The following is a 16,799-nucleotide window of genomic DNA, read 5'->3' on the forward strand; positions in this document are numbered from 1 at the left end:
AACCACAGGTAATCTTTTTTGTTTACTCTTTGCTCACCAGAATGTATTTTGGGGTGTAATTCTTGGTATGTGCATACTATGTGTTCCTTGCATGTTGGGCCTGTGTAGAAGTCTCACATATATGGTATCGCCATACTCAGGAGGAGTAGCAGAATGTATTTTTGGGTGTCATTTTTGCTATGTGTTGTAAATATCTTATAAATGGACAACTTTGTGTAAAAAAAAATAGTTTTTTAATATTTTTTTCCACATTTTCCAAAAACTTCCAGGTCTTGTAGAGCGTGAGAATTATCGCTTTATCTCTGAAGTTAATACCTTTTTAATCATGCCAATATTCTGGTTGCGTTGCTTGCAGCAGCTTGGCATTGCATGTCATTGCTGAGCCTGCCATATAATAGGACCCCCAGGTCCTTTTCCATCCTAGGTTCCCCCAGAGGTTCACCCCCTAGTGAGTAGATTGCATTCATATTTTTGCCACCCAAATGCATTATTTTACATTTTTCTATGTTAAACCTCATGTGCCATGTAGTTGCCCACCCCATTAATTTGTTCAGATCTTCTTGCAAAGTTTTCACATCCTGCAGAGAAGTTATTGCCCTGTTTAGCTGAGTATCATCCACAAATACAGAGATTGAGCTGTTTATCCCATCCTCCAGGTCGTTTATGAATAAATAAATAGGATTGTCCCAGGACAGATCCCCTGGGGGACCCCACTTTCCACCCCAGACCATTCAGAGTATTCCCCATTTATTACCATCCCCTGAACTCGCCCTTGTAAGCAGTTTTCAATCCATGTACTCACCCTATGGTCCATGCCAATGGACCTTACTTTGTACAGTAGACGTTTATGGGGGACTGTATCAAATGCTTTTGCAAAATCCAGATACACCACATCTACGGGCCTTCCTTTATCTAGATGGCAGCTCACCTCCTCATAGAAGGTTAATAGATTGGTTTGGCAGGAACGAATCTTCATGAATCCATGCTGATTACTGCTAATGATACGGTTGTTATTGCTAAAATCTTGTATATAGTCCCTTATCCTCCCCTCTAAGAGCTTACATACAATTGATGTTAGGCTAACTGGTCTGTAATTTTCAGGGATGTATCTTGGCTCTTTTTTAAATATTGGTGCTACATTGGTTTTTCTCCAATCAGCTGGTACCATTCCAGTCAATCGCCTGTTCGTAAAAATTAGGAACAATGGTCTGTCAATTACTTGACTGAGTTCCTTAAGGACCCTCAGGTGCAAGCCATTTGGTCCTGGTGACAAATTAATATCCTTAGTAACCAGATTTACTTCATCATTCTTTATGGGACCAATATGATCTGACCTCCCTTTCTTACTATTTATGTTCTTAAAGAATTTCTTGGGATTGTTTTTACTCTCTTCCACTATGTGCCTTTTGTGTTCTATCTTAGTCATCCTGATTGCCCCCTTACATTTCTTGTTGTATTCTTTGTAAAGTTGGAATGCTGATTATGATCCCTCAGCCTTGTATTTTTTGAAGGCCTTCTCCTTTGCTTTTATATGTATTTTTTACGCTGGAGTTAAGCCACCCAGGACTTTTATTAGCTCTTTTAAATGTATTTCCCATTGGGATGCACTGGCTAATGCCCCTATTTAAAATGCCCTTAAAGCATACCTATTTTTCCTCCATGCTCTTCGTTCCTAAGATTTTATCCCAATTATTATCATCTAGCAAGGAACATAGTTTTGGGAAGTTGGCTCATTTGAAATTCAGTGTCTTTGTATTCACTTTGTTTCCTATTTGTGTGATTTATACAAAAACAAATTGACCTGTGATCGCTGTTTCACATATTTCCACATCCATAAACAGGTCTGTATTGTTGGTAATCAGTAGGTCTAGTAACGCTTTGTTTCTAGTTGGATCATTTACCATCTGACCCATGAAATTGTCGTGTAAGACATTAAAGAACTGGTGAGCCTTAGATAAATGCGTGGTCCCTTCCACCCAGTCTAATGCCCTGTACACACGATAGGATTTTCCGATGGAAAATGTGTGATAGGACCTTGTTGTCACACAAAATCCGTTGTCGGAAATTCCGATCGTGTGTACACAATTCCGATGCACAAAGTGTCACACATGCTCGGAATCAAGCAAAACTGGCTATTGAACTTTTTCTCGGCTCATCGTACGTGTTGTACATCACCGCATTCTTGACGTTCGGAATTTCCGATCAACTTTGTTTGACCGTGTGTATACAAGACAAGTTTGAGCTAACAACCGTCAGAAAAAGTCCCATGGATTTTGTTGTTGGAAAATCCTATCGTGTGTACAGGGCATAAGTCTGGATAATTAAAATCCCCCATTATAATGACACTTTCCATTCTTGCCGCTAATCAAAATTGTTACAGGAAGTCCGCTTCTGCCTCCTCCCTTTCACACAGACCAAATAATATCCACTAATTTGGGTTATTTTTTACCAAAGGTATGTAGCAGTATAAATTGTGGCCAAAATTTATGAAGAAACATTACAAATTTGCAAAATTTTATAACAGAAACAAAGAAATTATTTTTTTTCTCGAAAAAAAGGATGGTGGCAGAGCTTTAACACAATGGGTAGCATGTACCTACCCCTTTAACGCTTATATACTTGCCGTAGGGAAAAACAGGATTCTTTCTTATGACCCCTACCCTCTAGATGCTATTTATTGTTTATGTGCACTTGCAATGCGTTGTTTTTATATGTGACCCTTTTTACATGTTCTGTAGTTCTTTCATCCCTAGTGAATGTTGTTCATCATGCCTGCTTTGCTCTGGGTGTCTTCTATCCTTATTTCCCCGGGAGCTGCGATTCCCATCAGACTCCAGCCCCCTGCCACCCTTCGGTTTTGACAGGTGTCATGGGGACGGATAGCCTCGCGCGTATCGACGCCACGCATATGCCGCACCAGTGACATCCTCATTGTGCGCCGCTTGGTTATTTCCATCTAGCGGATGTGCTAGCGGGAATAGGTTTGGCGCCATTGGCGGGCAGGCACTTCCCGCCCATCATCACGCTTGCATGACATTGGTGCGTATCCACCCTATTTACCCGGCCCACCTGGGCGTCCCCACTCACAGTTGACCAGATGTCCGGCTTGCACTGCCTTCTTCACTTCACACCAATACTCGGTACCTGTCACTAATGGGTAATTCCATATGTCAATGTCTGTTTATACTTTACTATTACACTCTTTTCACTTTATACTTATATTGATTTCCTATGAATATCACCTAACAGGTGTATCTCTCTTCACGATTCTCTAAATGCTACTTGTTCACTTTTTTCTGGTTTGTTTATACTTTTTCACAATTTTCACTGTTTCACTTTACATTTAATCTTTATTTCTTTTTTGCACACTACTCAGGAGGTGTAATTTTACCAATGCCCTATCTTGCACTTTTACGTCACTCTCTTTTACCTTCTTTCTTCTATGTATTCTATTTTCTGTGCGCTTGACAGTGTTGCTGGGTTTATCATATGCAATACTTTTCATTTATTTTACAGATTTTACTTTCCATTACTGGCACAATGCTCAATATACTATACTTGTTCACTGGCTGGGGCCTTTTCAGTGTGGGCCGTTTGTTTCGGGCAGACCTTTGCACCTAAGCTCCCGGGGAGGCCTGATGTGGTGACTCCTGCATACCAGGATTATTCAAGTTCAGCATTCCATCGGGATGTAAGTTAGTGGACTTGACCATCTCTTTTTTTTTCTATATAAACCTCTTTACATATAATATTTTCCATATTATGGGCTTTTGATTTAGAACACCTTTTATCACTTTCAGACATTCAGCATCCGCTCCTGATGAGTCAGTTTACCGACAAAAACGCATTGAGATTTTGAGGCTGTAACCCCTCACACTCCCATGAATATTTTTATGAATTTAACTTATATTACTAGTTCCATTTCTTTATACCTATGAAATATGTACATTTGTTTCCCTGTTATGGTAATCATGTTTTACATCCTGTTTATATGTTTGCTATGTATTTTCCTATGTATTTTCTTTACAAAGATTTTGCAATATGCATTGAGCAATTATTTATCATATACAACATTACGCAATTTGCAATTTATGTATAATAAATTCTTACTCTCACGTTGTGTTGGGCCTGCTTCATTTAAAGTCCCATACTCTTTTATTATTTTCAGAATTTTTAGAAATTTTCATTTTTTTTTCATTTATAGCGCAAAAAATAAAAAACCCAGTGGTGATTAAATGCCACCAAAAGAAATTTCTATTTGTATGAAAAAAGGACAACAAATTAATTTGGGTACAGTGTTGCATGACTGAGTAATTGTCATTCAAAGTGAGAGGGCACTGAAAGCTGAAAATTGGTCTGGGCAGGAGGGGGGTTTAAGTGCCCAGTAGGCAAGTGACTAAACAATTTTTTCTTCAGAGCAAAAACATTAGAAGTCTGCAATAAAGTTTGTTAAAATCCTTGCAATGTACATTGATCACCCGGAGGTAATTTTTTTTTTCTCAACAAAAGTAGAGTTACTTTTTAACTGCTGGGCAGGACAAGCATCATTCTGGGAGGATGTACCCACATGTCCTCCCGCTCTTGCTCCTTGTGTGTGCCCCTGGGGGACCGATCTGTGATCAGACACAGCAGGTCACAGGTCAGGCTATAGGGCCAGTGTCATAGTTACAGTAGGTGAGGTCGAAAAAAGTCCATCAAGTCCAACCTATGGCCCTATACCATATGATCACTGTGACCAATCATAGCGATTGTAGTAGAAGTAGTAAAATAAAGGCTTTCATTCAAGGCTTGCTTGGCTTATTGGAATGGAGACTGCTATAGGTGATGCTATACTAAGCTACATTCTTTGACAACTCCTACAGAGGCGACCATTACAGTTCATTGGTTTCAATGTGATTGGTTGGTTTGTGTATACACAAGATATCAAGTACATAATCAGTCCAAACAGCGAAAAAGTCTCACACATGTGCTATCAGCATACTCAGAAGGAATAGCAGAATGTACTCATGGGGAAAAAAAATCATGGGATTTTTTTCTGACAGATGTTGGCTCCAGCTTGTCTTGCATACACGCGGTCGCACAAATGTTGTCGGAAATCCCGATCTTTAAGAACGTGCTGACGTACAACACGTATGACGGCACTATAAAGATGAAGCTCAATAGCCAGTGCACCACTCTTTGGGCTCCTTCTGCTAATCTCATTTTTATCTTGTGTTAGTAGAAGTTTGGTGAGAGACGATTTGCGATTTTCAGCCTCATGCTTTTCAGTTTGTTACTGCTCTCCAGTTTGTACTTGTGGGTTAATATCTATTTTTCAGTGCGTGTAGTCATTTCGCATCTGGTCTTCATTGCGTATTTTTTTTATTACGTATTTGATTTTCAGTGCGCTCTTGTCCAGTCGTTTCTGATCTTTAGCTTGCTCCTCTCAGGCCTTTCTGATTTTCAGTGCGTTCTGTTAGTTCGTGCCGACCGTTTTGAAGCCATGTTGCGGGTACATACTCATCGTACAGTTCGTCCAGTGCAGGGGCTTGGTGTTTGGGTTCTTACTTTAACCCAAGTCCAGTCCATGAACGGGGCAAGGAGGAGTTCATGGACGAAAAATTGTTTGCTCCATCGTGACCAATTCTTGCACATGCCTTTGTTGCGGGAGATCTGTGAGAATAATCCTGATGATTTCAGGAATTATCTCCGGATGAGAGACCCTGTTTTTCACCGTCTGTTGGCTTTGCTGTCCTCTTATATTACGAAGCAAGACATCTGCATGCGGCAAGCCATCACACCCGAGCAGAGGCTCGTGGCCACCTTGTGGTACTTGGTGATGGGGAGAAGTCTGCAGGACATCAAGTTCTCGACAGGCATCGCCCCCCAGGCTCTGGGAATCATTATTCCAGAGACCTGTTCTGCCATCATTCAGGTTCTGCAGAAGGACTATATTAGGGTAAGTTTTATCCTTTAACATCACATTATATGTATTTAAATAAATGTATTTTTAAAATAAATTTTTATTTTAAACTGAAAAATATTTCCTAGGTTCTCCAATTATTATAATTTTTTTGGGCCATTTTCTTTAATAGTTACAATGTAATTTCTTTGATACATGAGGTGGCAATCTCTTCTTAAGCTAACTATTGTTATGTTGTGGGTCTGTTACACACAAACCTTGTTTTTGTTGTTGTTAATGTATGTAATGCATAAATGCTAAAAATATTCTTCATTTTCAGCACTATGAATTTATTTTTTTGGAGTGACGAAAATGGCCTGATTGATGCAAATTATTGTTATTAAATTATTAAGCACTGTGGGTGTTATTTACTAAAGGAAACTTCGCTTTGCACTACAAGTGCACTTGTAGTGCACAGTGGATTTGCCTTTAGGAAATAACTACCATTGTCACTGTAAACACCAATTTAGGCAAAAAACTGCTATTGAGCATTGAAAGAAGCCACACATTGTTGAGTAGAAATGTTTTTACTCTGTGCATATTCACATGCACGTTTAGAAAAAGGATATTTGAACAAACCAACATATTTTTTGGAATATATATTTATTTTTGGGGACAGTAGAAATATCCCTTTTTGTGGTAAACAGGCATGTTTTGCAAAGCATAAAATGATACACAACTCAGGAACTTAAAAGTTAAACTTTGATAAATTGAAGGCAATATCAGACATAAGTATGTCCAAACTGTGTTGATATTGCCTTCATCAGATGGGGTAATGTCACCCCTGTGAAAGCCAAATTTTGAAGATGCACACAAATTGGGAGTCAAAATGGGGATTTCACTCCTGATCTCATACCTAAGGTCAACATGGGCTAGCTCTCATCATGGGGGATCAATGGATGTGTTTTGAGGGTACAACCCCTTTCTCTCAGCTATTTGAGTTGCGAGGAAGGGGTTGCACCCACAAAACACGTACCTTGATATCCTGTGATGGAAGATGGCACATGTTGACACACTGTGTGCATCTTCAAATTTTGGTTTTCAATTTTTTTTTAGAAAAGTACTAATAAAACTAAAAAAAATGTAAAATTTTTGTGTGTTTTATATTCTGCCTAAAACATCAATGATATTTTTGAGTCTTTTTTCAACATCATTGATGTCTTCCTTGATCTTCTGTAAATTCCGACTGTACACCATGATCTCCCCGATGAGGACGTGTGCACTTGCACTTGTGAATAAGATTCTTCTTCCACAACATCCACATCACCTAAAAGAAAACAGCACACCATGTATTATAAATATGCAGGCATACATCTATTATACATACATCTATAACCTGAAGCTGTTATCTCAGACACTCACCTATTGTGGTCACTATTTCACCCATTTCATAAACCTCTCCTTCATCCACATCCTGAGGTTGTGATGTGATGACTTCCCCTCCTTTAGGAGGTCGGGGGTCCCTGGTGTCCTCTGACATCCCAATTCTTTTCTCCCCTGTGTGATTAAAATAAAGGTATACTTAGAACACAGATATTTGAGGCAAGAAATAGGAATATGAAACATTGCTTGGAAGTGTTGTACAATTGTCTGTTTTGGCAGAGTTCCAAGCTGAAGATTTTTTCCCTTTCTTCAAGCTGAATACTTAACCTTTTTGGGTAAAGTTTCACACATGGAGACACCCCTAGTATCGAATGGAGCTCCTGTGTGGGACACCCTAAAAAGTTCTGGTGTCCCACACTAGTGCTCCTGTGTCCAGATGTGTAAACAGCTGCTGAGTGTCCTCTCCTTACACTGAATCTTTGCATTTCATTCTAGTTACAAACCCATCTAGACAAAAATGTTCTAAACTTCTTTTAATACAAATAGGCATGAATAAATGTAGTTAACCTGCATCTGCCAAAAACATTGTATTAGTGGGCGAACTAATGATGTTTACTACGGGCGATTACTGTGCCCACAAACCTGAAACTTGCCATTTTAAGCTGTACAACAGTGAAGAAAAGCACATGTAGCAGCACGAACGTAAAAAGAAGAATAGGAACACACAACAAAATACTTACTTTTTGCAGCACTCTCTTGATTCTTCTGTACTGCTCCTGCTCCTTCCATTTCCTTCAATTCAATCGAAACACATGCAGGTAGGTTAATTGGCTTCCGTCCCAAATTGGCCCTAGTATATGAATGGGGACCTTGGATTGTGGGCTCCTTGAGGGTAGGGACCGATGTGAGTGTGCAATGTACAGGGAAAGGGAGAATTGTAGACACTCACTCAGGTTGAACTGGATAGACTGGTGTCTTTATTCAACCTTACTAACTATGAAACTATGAATTTGAGGTCTGACCATCATTTCCTCAGTTGATCCTTGGATTGCCATACCCCAAAATTCCTCTGCAGACTTTTCACAACTTTACAACTTTAGTCATGATCTTGGCCTTTCTGACATTTTGGTTTGGGTAAGGTACATGCTTCCCGTCATAGTCAGCCCTCTTCAAGATGTCCATCATCTTTACACAGGACGTATTAGAGGCCTTAAATCTCCTCTGGGATCGGGACATAGTGGCTATGGGCTTTTGTTGTTGCTGCTGTCTTCATGCACCTGTTGTCTCTCCGCCATGTGCTCTCCCACTGCTCCTAAAGACAAGGGGCGGGAAATATACTATAAAGAAGGTCAAGAGCGGGCGGAGTTTCACGCATGTGCAGTGTATATAAAGCGTAACATGCGTGTGTCATATATACGATCTGTGAGTGGAGGACAGAGTAGCTTAAGCACTGATCGTTCTAACGAAGGTACAATTTTAACTTGGGGCATCAGTGGCCTATACTGCTTAGAGATTGAGGCCTATATTGGGACAAGATTATGTGAGTTTAGCCTAACATTAGGGTTTGTCTTGTGTTGTGTCTTTCAGAGAAAATGGATCGATTCAACAATTATGATTTCCTCCCTCAATTCATTGATTTGTACAGAGAGCTGCCCTGTCTGTGGCAGACAAAACACACCTTTTATACAAATCGACTAAAGAGGAAGGCAGCACTGGATAATTTGCTGAAATTTATGAAGCCGCAGATCCCCACGGCAGATATCAACTATTTGAAGTGCAAAATTGTTTGCCTGAGGAGCACATATAATAGGGAGCGCATGAAGGTCCAGGATGCCCAGAGATCAGGAGCAGCAGCAGATGACATTTATGTCCCCGGGCACTGGTACTACGACAGACTGCGATTTCTTGCAGGCCAGACTGAAATCAGGTCATCACTCTCAACTCTTCCTTTCACTCTTCCTTCCACCCCAGCTGAGGCTTCCAATGTCCAACCTGGGCCTTCCACCCAGGAAGAAAATGTGGAGGAGCCCAGCTTGAGACAGGTATAGCATTTTTCAACATATTTCTCAAAATTGTTTGTGATTGATGATCAATAAACTAAAACTATGTCACTTTATCATACACAGGAAATCCTCAGCCAGGAGGAGGCTGTAGAAAGTGGTAGCCAGGAGGTGGCAGGGGAAAGTGGCAGCCAGGAGGTGGCCATGCCCAGTAGCCTGACCGAATCCCAGGTCCCTCACCTCCGCCTTCAACAAAAAAGGACCAGGAAGAGGAGGAGCGTGGAGGAGTCAGCACTTGGGTTAATTCTGCAGGCTTTTGTGGCCCTCAGAACCCCCCCAGTCTTCTTGAGGCCTATGCCTGCCAACAAAATGCAGGAAATGGAGGTGGGCCAACACCTCTTTTGTGAGGAAGTTATATATATGGCCCTAAATAAGGGGTTGAGGGGCAAACTCTCAAGCAAAACTCACCTGTGTGAGTTGGGCCATCCTCCTCCTCCACCTCCTGCCACAACTCCAACACCAGAGCCACAGCCTGGAAGCAAGCATGTAAGCAAGACAAAAGGGTGATGGCCTGGGTTAAGTCTGGTCTGGCAAAAGACACAGGCTGTTGTAAGCCCACAGACTGGAGACATATATGTCATCTGCTGCTGTTCCTGATCTTTCGGAATCCTGGACCGGATTGTGCTCCCTATTAAATGGACTCCTCAGGCTCCCAATTTTGTCTGTCAAATAGTTGATGTGTGCCCTGGGGTACAAAGGCTTCGCTAATTTCACCAGTTTATCCAGCGTTGCCTTCCTCTTTATTTTGTTATGACCCCTAATAAATGTATATTTTTTTCTTAAATCATTGGCTACGTGTTATAATTAAAAAAGGACAGTTTGTTTGTGAGTAGGCAGGTACATTTCAAAAAGACAATGTAAAATTAACATGGGACACCAACACCAACCAATCTCCTTGAGGTTAAAAAATACAAGATAACAATGGAGTTGTGGTAACTTTATACACAAAACGAAAAAAAAACTATTATGGAATCACTAGAAAAAAACTAAAAAACAGGAGATCTTGATTTAAAAAAATGAGATTATTATAAACAAAAATTAAAAACATTATTCTGGAGATCTGGTGAAAAAAAAAATGTATTCATGAGATCACAAAACATAAGAAAGAAATCAGTTTGTCAGAACTCTGTGTGAATATCAGCTGCAAAACAACTTAATTATTCTAGCATTATAAAGAAGAAGAGAATGCGCTGCACTGAAAGTTTTCACAATTTGCAGCGTGACGAATGTGCTATCTCCATTACGAGCGCTAGTTTTACCGAGCACGTCCAATTCGTACTTGATTCAGAGCATGTGGAAATTCCGACAAAAAATATCTGATGGAGCCTACACACAGTCGGAATTTCCAACAACAAGCTCATTTCGAACATTTGTTGTCGGAAAATCCGATCATGTGTACGCGGCATAAGTATGCCTATGCCTATGTTGACCTGACACCTGACAACTTTATGTAAAAAAAAAAAAATTATTAATTTTCTTCCTGCATTTTCCAAAAACATGTGGCAAAAAATTAAGTCTTCAGATGAATCACCATGCCTCTTGAAAAGTACCTTGGTGTGTTTACTCTCCAAAATGTGGTCATTTAGTGTATTTTATTCTGCTGTTAATCTAAAACATGCTGAGGATTCAGTGTTACTTTAACCTCTATTTTGCCTGCATTGGTGCTTAGTGGCAGTGCTATTAACATCCCCCCCCCCACCCACACACACATTGTCGGTGAAGAATATGAAAAACTTTTTATTCACTTTCTGATTTTACCCAGGCTTGCTCAGTTTAAACAGGGGCAGTCATCACAGAGCAGCTGACTCAGTCACAGGTTCCGATTGAGTCTCTCCCACACCTACACCCCACAGGGGTTGGCAGAGGGTTGGACCAGTAGCCTCAACTACCTCTGTCATTGGAAATGTGATCAACCAGGAGGCAGGACTAGTTAGCAGTGCTACTACTACCAGTCCTATAGAAGGCAGGTAGCCTTGCTGCTGCACACGGACATTCTGGATGAGGTTGGTGGGATTAGGTCCCACACACCTACCCCTTCCTTATCTACACTCCTGGATTGTTATTTGGACAAATTATATGAGCTCCTTTGTGCAACAGAGGGAGCTATGACTGGTTCTTAGTTAAGTGTTGCAGACAGTCTAGCTGGATATATTTACGGCTCACATAATTATTTTAGCACATATTGATAATGTCTTGGGAGGTAAGAAAATACTTTATTCTAAGAATGAAACAACAAGTTATCATATTACCCTATAAATAATCTGATCAAAATTCCACGTACTGTACAAGTTTTCCATGATTCATAAACTTAAATTGCATATATTCTGTTGTGTAGATTAAGGCTCTGCTGGATGGCTAACTTTATCTATGTCCTTGGCAGATACTTCAGATGAAAGTCCAGCGCCTGGAGCACTTGGTGCAGCTGAAAGACCTGAGGATAGAGGATTTAACAAAGCACCTAAATAAACAAAGATTGCAAAAGAATATCACTTAAGATCTTTACTTTCGAACTAGTCAAGAATGTAATTATGAACACCACTACCAAGCATCTTACAAGTTCCCAGAAGACATGCTCAGGGACTTCCCTCATACTCATCAAATTTGAGCATTGGATTGAACAAGAGCCTCTTTTTGTCCTTAGTTTTTTTAGATATGGAAAACAACACTTTAGTTGTAGGATAATATATACTGTACATTGTGCGTGCATATAATATAGCTAGAAATAATTTTCAAATTAAAATTCTATTGACATAACACAAGCCTTGGCTAAGTTCTGTCTTGATAATATATGTCTACAATATAGTTTTGCCCTTAACAGAGATTCATCCTACAGGAAGAAGAATTCTTATGGACTTCAGACATACCTTTCTTTAAGCTATGTAATATAAACAATTTCTCTTGCTATATTAGTGCAGTTGTAGGTGTGGTGCAGCGTGATGCAACAGGAATAATTTACACAGTCAGGTGCAATAGAAAACTTGTGTTGACGTAATGCAGCAACAGTTGATAACAAGCCCATTGGGAAACTGGTTTCCAGCAATATAAACAGAGCGGGTTCCACCTGGACTCACTGCGTCTGTTGAGAGGGGCATAATGCTGCCTGGCTGACTCATGCCCATTGGGAAGATGTCCAGAAGAGTTATATCCCTGTGCTTTCCCTCCTCCTTGGCTTTACTTACACTTTAAACATTTATGCCCCTATTGCAAATGGACAGAAACCGTCTACTTTGTAGACTGTAGAAATGACCTGCTATTAAAACATATAATATTTCTTTGCAATTGAAGGTGAGAGATACCTGCTGATTGTTCTCTTGCAATTAGACAGCGAAAGACCTTTTGAAATTGAAAGAAAGGATTACAGATTTGAATTACTTGTGCAAAGGAATAAACCAGTATTATTAGGTGGATGAGCATAGAATTGTATATGAGTGATAGGTAAAGGAACACAAAATAAATAGTAAAAGAAACCTTAAATCCTTCTTAAAAGGCTTACAGCAGATTTACCTTGTAAAATGACTGTAGCCTGCCTTCTTCTAATTGGTTGTAACCTTTTTGTTTACAAAAGTTTTATTTTAATTGGTACACAATGTTCACTTTGTTACAAAAAATTTAGTCATACAAAGTATTACAGATTATAAATGGTAAAGTCAAAAGATGCATTCAAAGCTGTATTTCCAATCAAAAGTGAAGTGAGAAAAACGATATAAGAAGGTCAGGAAAATTAGGAGGGGTCCCAGTGTGACCATTTTTTTTAATCAAAAATATGCATATTATCTTGAAGAGTATAATGAATTCTTTCAGTGAGTTTGATGGTTTCCATTCTGGAAAGAACTTGAGACCAAACAAGGTCTTTAGATTTCCAATTAAAAGCAATCATCCAGTGAATGGCACTGAATAAAGAGTGAATAAGTCTGATACAGGATTTTGGAATATTAGGAATGGAAGCAAAAAGGAGGCATATAGAAGGTGTTATCTCAATTGTTTGACCTGAAATTTTATTAATAATATTATTCGCAGTTTGCCAAGTTGGCTTGAGGAGTTTACACCCCCAAAAAATGTGCAACAGTGTTCCAGGTTCGGAACAGCCCCTAAAGCAGTTGGAGGAGACTGTGGGTAGAAATTATTTAGCTTTTGGGGTGTGAGATACCACCTGGTTAGAAGTTTTATAGGAGTTTCTCTAATTGACATAGCACGATTACTCTTGCGGAGATTGTCAGACATAACACCCCAACTTTGGGTTGAAAAAGTACAGTCGAGGTCAGATTCCCATTGAAACATAGGTCCCGATTTCTCTGGAGTAGAGATAGAGTTTAAGTGACTATACAACAATGAGATGATGCCTTTGCTACGTGGGGAATTAATACAAATTTGTTCAAAAATCGTATAAGAGGGTCGTAGCGAGAGGGAATAATGATCTTCATAGAATCTCTTAATTTGATTATAGCCAAGTAGTTCAGAAGGCGGGAAACCATATTGTTCTTGAAAGTAATCGAACAAAGGGAATTTCAGATTTTTGGTGAGAGATCTGAGGGAAGTCAATTTGTTATTGGTCCATAATAAGAAACTGTTGTAATCACTATAAGCCTGTGGGAGTCTGGGATCGCCCAAGAATGCGACCAGGGGTGGGGGATTTGAAGCTAATTTGAAATTAACTTTATGTTTAGACCAGAATTGTATAGAATGTGCAACTATAATATTGCGTTTAATTAATTTACGATATAAATTTAAGTCAGTCCAGAGGAGGCCCGGGAGGAAAAATGGGAAGATCGAAGAGTGTTCGAAGGATAACCATGGAATATTGTCAATTTGTGCAGACCATTGAGCGAGCTGAGAAAATCTGGCCGCTAAAAAATACTGCCATATGTTAGGTAGCCCCAAACCGCCTCTTGACTGTGGTCTATGCATTAGTGCATAACTAAATCTGGGTTTTTTTCCTGACCATATGAATGTATTGATCTCTCTTTGAAGAGAATCCAATCTTGACTTAGAGACATTGACCGGGAGAGCTCTGAACATGAAAAGAAGTTTCGGTAATAGAGTCATCTTAACGGCACACAATTTGTCCATAAATGAGATGTGAAATGAAGACCATAATTTTAATAAAGAGCTAATGTGTGAGAAAAGAGGGGGGTAGTTTTGTTTGTAGAATGTGTTATATGAGGCAGTGATATGTACCCCAAGATATCTAAAGGATATGGGACACCAAATGAAGGGGAATTTTTCTTGTAGAACAGCTTTGTGATGGAAGGAATATTGATAGAAAGGGCTGAACATTTATTTAGATTAATTTTCAAACCAGAGAGTGAGTGACATTTTTGGAGAACATCCAACACATTAGGTAGTGATAGGAGGGGGTCTGTTAAAAATAAGAGAGTATCATCAGCATACAAACTTAGTTTAAATTCTATGTGATTTTTTTCGTAACCTTTAATATTTATATTGTTCCTAATAAAATGGGCTAGGGGTTCAATTGCCAAGGCAAATAGGAGTGGAGACCCTGTCTGGTGCCCCTACTAAGGGGAAAAAATTAGAGTTGTTACCTGGAATTTTTATTCTTGTTTGGGGAGAATGATATAAGGCATTAAAGCCATGTATAAATTTATCTGAAAGGCCAAATTTAGGAAGGTTGTAACCTTTTTGTGCTGCAATGCAACACTTCTTTCTTGCCTAGTTCACTAACAGGCTCATATGCACTGCCAGATACTACATCCTCAGCAGAGCATGCAGCACAACCATGCATGTGTGGAGGCTTTCCTGCAATTTGTATGACAGAGCAGGGAAGCGGAAGTCTCGGACCTCAGCATCTCCTGCACATCCACAAATATCCTGTGGGGCTATGCTGGGACCTGAAAGTCAGGTATAACCCTTCAGCACATCTGTGCGCACACCAAATTATCTCCAGGTTACCAGAATGAATTTATTACAGATTGAATGTTCAAAATTAGAGTTCATAAAATGTAGCTTCCTTACTAATTTCTTTATTCTTATGCCCTGTACACACGACCGGTTTTCCTGTCGGAGTAAACTCTGAAGGTTTTTCCGATGGAATTCCGCTCAAGCTGTCTTGCATACACATGGTCACATGAAAGTCCAACCATCAAGAACACGGTGACGTACAACAAGTACGACGGGACTAGAAAACAGAAGTTCAATACCCAGCAGCCAATAGCTTCCATCTCGTATTTGCTTCAGAGCATGCGTCGTTTTTGGTACATCGTAACAGCATATAGACGAGCAATTTTCCTGATAGGAATTGGTTCCGTCTGAAAAAATCTAGAACATGTTCTCTTTCTAGTTCCATCAGATTTTTCTATGTAAAAAGTCTGATGGAGCATACACGCGGTCGGAATATAAGATGAAAATCTCCCGTCTGACTTTTACTGACGGAAATTCTGCTCGTGTGTACGGGGCATAAGTGTTATTTTTCATAAAGGCTAAGTTCACCTTTTGAAAAAAAATAATAAATGCACATTTTTTGCAGGAGAAAAAAATACATTTTGTGTAGAGTTGTACTTTAAGTACAACATGGAAAAAAGTACATTTAACAGTTTTACAATATGTATATACACCGCATAGCCATAACATTATGACCACTGACAGGTAGGTTATAATAATAGCAAGAAATATACAGCTAAATTTTAAAAAGATGATTTTGATAATAACAAAAAAATTAGGAGCTATTCATTACCATTTACCACCAACAGAAAGCTCAATTTGTAATGAAAAAACAAGGTATAATTCACCTAGATACACAAAGTAGTATTGTGATTGATACTGTATGTACAGTTTTACTAACACAGGCCAATGTTAAAAAATTGGGTTCAGGCATTTAGATTTGTTTTACCCTTGGTCACTAAGGAGTTAAGGATGGTTTAAGGAACACAACAACGATTTTGAGCAGTTGACTTGGCCTTTAAATTCTCCAGATCTCAATACAAAAGGGAATCTGTGGGATGTGCTGAAAAAACAAGTCTTATTCATGGAAGACCCACCCCACAACTTGCAGCACTTACCACACCTTCAGAGGTCTAGTGGAGTCCATACCTCATGTTGTTATGGCTATTCAGTGTATTGTTATATAAACTGAAGCCATTTAATATCAATCAACTGTGTTTACTCTTTTTAAATCATAATTACAACAGAAACTACCCAAACAACCCTGATCAGAAGTTTACACACCCCAGTTCTTAATACCATGTATTGCCCTCTTTAACATCAAAGAAAGCTTGAAGTCTTTTGTGGTATTTGTGGATGAGGCTCTTTATCTTCTCAGGTGGTAAAGCTACCCATTCCTATTGGCAATAAGCCTCCAGTTCCTGTAAATTCTTGGGATGTCTTGCATGAACTGCATGTTTGAGATCTCCCCAGAGTGGCTCAATGATATTGAGGTCAGGAGACTGAGATGGCCACTCCAGAACCTTCACTTTATTATGCTGTAGTCAATGACAGGTCGACTTGGCCTTGTGTTTTGGATC

The 16,799-nt window shown here is 39.5% G+C and overlaps 1 protein-coding gene across 3 annotated transcripts in view; it reads left to right on the plus strand.

Annotated features, from left to right (window-relative positions):
• Window positions 1-12,083, plus strand: part of LOC143930508 (sperm flagellar protein 1-like) — a 170,697-nt gene extending 158,614 nt beyond the window's left edge. For 2 of the 3 annotated variants that reach the window (XM_077454863.1, XM_077454864.1), the window contains exon 7: window positions 11,705-12,083. In XM_077454863.1, coding sequence (XP_077310989.1) covers window positions 11,705-11,818 — 114 coding nt within the window. In that variant the 3' untranslated portion in view covers window positions 11,819-12,083. Of the gene's footprint in view, window positions 1-3,516; window positions 3,692-11,704 lie in introns of all 3 variants that reach the window. The other variant, XR_013262786.1, reaches the window with a different exon arrangement.
• Window positions 12,084-16,799: the final 4,716 nt, after the last annotated feature.

Source organism: Lithobates pipiens, unplaced genomic scaffold (genome assembly GCF_037356315.1).
Source record: "Lithobates pipiens isolate NorthernLeopardFrog02 unplaced genomic scaffold, aLitPip1_a1.2 Scaffold_25, whole genome shotgun sequence".
In the NCBI taxonomy this organism is placed as follows: domain Eukaryota; kingdom Metazoa; phylum Chordata; class Amphibia; order Anura; family Ranidae; genus Lithobates; species Lithobates pipiens.